At 38.4% G+C, this 5078-nt stretch overlaps 1 protein-coding gene across 1 annotated transcript; it reads right to left on the bottom strand.

Moving 5' to 3' along the window:
• Positions 1–560: 560 nt before the first annotated feature.
• LOC143605162 (uncharacterized) lies at positions 561–989 on the bottom strand. The gene has a single exon (XM_077081382.1). The coding sequence runs from the start codon at positions 987–989 to the stop codon at positions 561–563; it is 429 nt and encodes a 142-aa protein (XP_076937497.1).
• Positions 990–5078: the final 4089 nt, after the last annotated feature.

Genomic DNA, 5078 nt, shown 5'->3' with positions numbered 1-5078 from the left:
CCTTCAATCTGAACCTTTGACCCGTCACCGAAACGCACCTGACCCGTTACTCTTTCATCTAATTCCGAGAACGAATCCTTGAGCCCGGTCATGTGATTGCTGGCCCCGTTATCCAAGTACCAAACATCTCTTCTTCCCTTATTGTCTTCCTTGTCTTGACACGGGAACACGCTCTTCTCGTTCAACAGTACCATGTTTGGCGTTTCTTCTCCATGAACAGTCAAAAGAAGAGTTGGTTCTTTTTCATGTGCCTGTATCAGATTGGCTGCCTCATTGGGTTTTCTTGCTTCTTCACACTCGGAGGCATAATGACCAAGTTGTTCACATTTGAAACACTTGACATGCTTCTTGTCCTTGGGTTTACGAGCATTATTACTTGTTTCCAGCTGTGTACTACCACCCAGCGACCACCTCTCCCACGGACATACCCACGACCTCGTGACCCGCTTCTTCCTCCTCGTTCACTATGGTTTCCTCTACCACGAACCCCAACCGAATACCCTCTTCCTGCATTCTTTTGGCCCGTATGGCCATCGGATTTAGAGAACAACAGCGTGTTCTCACCACTCGTGTTTCTTCAATCGATCTTCGTAAGCCTTAAGCCTACCGATAGCCTCCTCGAACGACATTGCATCCACATCAGATGTTTGTTCAACAGATGCTATCAGTTGTATGAATCTGTCAGGAACCGAGTCGAACAGTTTTCTCACCATCGTTCTGTCTTCAAGAGTTTCTCCCAAGCTACTGTACTTCGAACACATCCCACTTAGTTTTCCCGTGAACTCGTCGATTGACTCGCCATCTTTCATCCTCAAGGATTCAAACTCACCCTTGAGTGTGTGCAGACGTGCCTTTTGCACACGATCAGCACCGACATACCTTGTTTTTAACGATTCCCAGATCTCCTTCGCCGTTTTCTTCTTTGCCACTTGCAATAAAACGTCTTCTGGGATCGCTTGAAAGATAAATGCATGAACCGTCTTATTCATTTTCACATTTTCCACCGCTCCTTCTAGTGGTTCTAGGATTCCCACAGACCTTGGGCATCCATTACAGCTTCCATCTTGATCGCCCAAGTCGTATAGTTCGTCGGGGTTAGAGTCGGGATTTGGAGGGATACGGTACCGGTTTCTTTCGGTGCTGAAGTGTTAGTAACAATCGACATGGGGTTGAAACGAAGGTATTTTGGCATGCATGGATTTTGAATGGATCTTTGCTCTGATACCAAATGTTGGTTAAATCAGAGTTTAAGAACTAATTGACAAAGACAAACTGGGGTAATTTCCTGGTTTATATTAAACTGAAATGAACGATTACACTAGAATGGAAATTGCTGAATTGAAAAGTACTTCTTAAACAAATGAAATCCTAAATTATTTATAAAGGAAAACAAACGTAGCCTCCAAGTGACATGATCCCATGTTCTCCACATACTCCATATTGTTTATTAACTGAAATACACCCCACGTGCATATCCCTAATATTCGGTCAAACTTGAACTGAGTCAACAGTGACCTAACATTCTGAAAGTCAAAGCTATTGTAAATGTTTTTGCTAAAACTTTTAGCACCAAAGTAACTGTAAAAACTCTTCATTGAACAAAACCTCTGTGTTTTTTGGTAAATGATATGATCTTTTTGTCCAGTTCTTACAAGGATCATAATTGTCATTGTCATTTTTGAATTAACGGGTCTGAATTACGATTTCAGTGAATGGACAAAATTATCATTTTTTGGTTCTTCACAGTAGCAAATGAAGTAACAGGCCTTGCATTTTGATTCCCGATTCCCACATCACAATAACGTGATAACACGTTTTATCTACTTTACAGATGATATTACAAGTCATCAACAAATTCATCTAACTAAGGACGACATGTTTTCTTCTTCGTGTACTTGTGCTTTTGGATAATATATTATTTGAGATTTTGTTTTGGATATTTATAAAGAATTTGTTTCTGGTATTCATTTTGTCAGCTATATAAACTGATAGCAAACGCTGGAGGTTACTGTTTATTGGGTCATATTCCAATGGATTTATTTCATTTAAAAGACCTACAAATTTAAGTTTATGGAAGAGAGCTGAGAAGCTGTCAAATGTTAGCGTACGCTCCTGCTATATGAAGGTATTCTTTCTGTAACAATAGAAAAAAACAAAAATTAAATAATCAGCTTAACAATACTTCGTTTTCGGTTTTCTGTTGCAGTTGAGTGGCTGGATTATGAAAAATGTGTCTTTCCAGTTTCCACATAATTCAGAAGTTGTGGTATGTTTTCATGCAAGCTCTCTTATTACTACTATTAACGTTTATATTCTTGCCGCTCATAAGTTCACTTCATTGTGGCAAAGAGTATATTCAAGCCCATCCCAGTTATCCGTTTTTTCTGTTCTGAAGCATATATTCCTTTACCTGTTAGCCATGTTGTCGGGATTAGTTGTTAGTATGTCTATGTGCAATTAGACCTCTAATTATTTTCCTAGAACAATATAAGTGATGTGAACAGGCAATTCTGATTTCTGAATACGGTATGGGTATGCTGAATATATACTAACAATTGAATGATTGATACTCCGTTTTTGCAGTGTTAAATTCAAAATTTCAATATATATAGTTAACAAAATCAGTTATAGTTCTATATATTATTCTTGTATGCATGTATGGAATCAGTGTATTCTCGTTATAGGAGGTAAAGCCCTTAACGATTATATTCGCACTCATTGTTAATTAGTCATGTTAAATGTCTTAACTGATATAACAGGATTACTTCAATCATTGTTTAGATTAACATCTTCAATGATTGCTTATATCTATCTACATTTATGATTTATGAATGTTTGCAAGATAATTTGTTTCTCAAATATAGCTTGTTTGCTTCGACAATTTAGCTATGGATATTGGATACTCAAATTTGGAAATCTTTTGGTTGAGTTTATATATTCAAATGCAGATAAAACCGCCCGATTTTTAACGTCATAACTGCTGAAAAGGGACACGATGAATCAAGAAGTAAGGCCCGATGAGACACTAATCGATCTTGGCCAGCCGAGACGAAGCCGCTCACGAAAGAACCCAGGTAAGAAACGGCCCCAAAGAGCCCGTTTACAAGTGACTGTTCACCCGCCACCTGGTTTTGCACCACTGACCAACAAAACTCCTCAAGTTGACCAGATCAATGACCCAACTCAAGACATGGTTGGACGGTCATAACCGGTGTTGTTCAGGCCACCTTTGCTCGCGATTAGGATTGGGAACTCAGACATCATGTTAACGGGTGCAGTTTTCAAACCAGGCCACGCTTTGAGTGTTGTACATAGTGCTTTACAAATTGTTACTTTCGCTTTAATAGGTATACTTCTTTCTTCAATAGTTGTACTTCATTGCCACGTTTCTATGAAAGAGTAGTCATCGGATACGTGGCTTCTACACGAGAGCGAGAGACAGACATAGATTCTACTTCTGCAAAAGCCCATTATCAACAATTTCAATTTCTAAATTCCAACATTGTGATTCTCTGTCATCAAAGCTCACATTTGTGATTTTGGAACCCTTGGTGACGGCGGCGGAGGTACCACTATGTATCCGATTTTTGAACCCTAGGCGACGGTCTTCGGGTCGTGTCTCTCCGGTTGCCAACGCCGACGAAGATAATGAATGACAAGGTGTTCGTCTTCCGGTGAAGACTTACCTCGATGTGATCTTGCTTTTTCTATGATGAGCCTCTCAGTTATCAACATGTTGTTGTTGCTTTCATTATTGTCTTCGTGTTTAAATGCTCTATATATTATCTAATTCAATACTATTGATTGGATATTGTTTTGCTATGATTAATGGTGGGGCAAGATCTTGACGGAATGGTGATGAACTATGCAACCATGATTTCGCAGCCATTCCGAGCCCCCATTTATAAATCTGAGTGGCGCCTCTACAAATGGCATTCAGTTGCTCATCATAAAACAACAACAAAGATATACTAAAAGGCCCTAAAAATGTTGGCAATTGTAACGTTGTGGCAATCTTGGTTGATGGATATTTTGCTACTGGTATGTGTCTTGGGAGTTTGGTTCTCTTTGTTTGGCACAAGGTTAATACTTTGAAACTTAATTTAATGGTTAACTTGATTGTTTCGGCTTTGATATGATCATATGTGTGAAGGTATGTGAATACTGTCAATGATCAATTACTTAAATATTGCTTGATTATATTATTCATATGCAGATTACTATGATCATCGGGTTTGTGTGTAGTTTTTGGTGTTCATTAGTTGTACACAATAATGCGGACCTGAGCTTATTAATTCCACCTATTGAGATCGGTTTATGGCTACGATGATGGTTCGGTTTTGAGGTAGCAACGTATGTTGCAGCCGTCATACGGACCTGAGCCGTCTCGGGTTAATAATTTTATATGCTTTATTTTGTACATTCTAAGCGTTTACTTTTTACTTGCGTCATCAGATTCGTTTATGGCCGCGATGATGATTCGCACTTTGGCGGGCCAACTTATGTTGCAACCAGTGCGTCACTTTTAATTTTTTTTTAATTAGTTTTGGTAATTGATTACGATTAAAAACGACACCATCGATTACGAATTAGTTACCTTGCGTTTCCGAAAGAATGAGAATGAGAACTACTTTTATGACTGGACTTAAAAGAATCATATAAGTTTGGCATGTTTAATCAGGTTCGGGTAGAAACTTGAAGCTACATGGAACAGTTTTATGTACTTTCCCTTTATTATTGTTTTCTGCTTTTTTGTTTGTCTTTGCAACAATCTATAGTTGAACACTAAAACTTTGGGAAGTTGTAAGAAGCCCCAGGCCTCAGCATTAATTGAAGTTACTTTAATGGTTATAAAAGGATGTGATGACATACATACAGGTGCTATACGCATTTTGATCTTCGTTTGTTTGACAAAATAAATGTTTATAAGCGTGTATGTTTTACATCATATTTGACATGTGATGAATTCAGTTTACTCTCTTTCATTTTGGAAATGTGTGTATATATACACCGGTTGTTGCTGATTTTGGCAATTTAGGAAAAGCTTGCTTTGCAGCAAAGCGAAATCATGGTAAACG

This window comes from Bidens hawaiensis, unplaced genomic scaffold (assembly GCF_021521415.1).
Source record: "Bidens hawaiensis isolate Kalapana, Puna unplaced genomic scaffold, B.hawaiensis_p1.1 tig00068436_1, whole genome shotgun sequence".
NCBI lineage: Eukaryota > Viridiplantae > Streptophyta > Magnoliopsida > Asterales > Asteraceae > Bidens > Bidens hawaiensis.
This window is presented reverse-complemented; position numbering and strand designations above follow the sequence as displayed.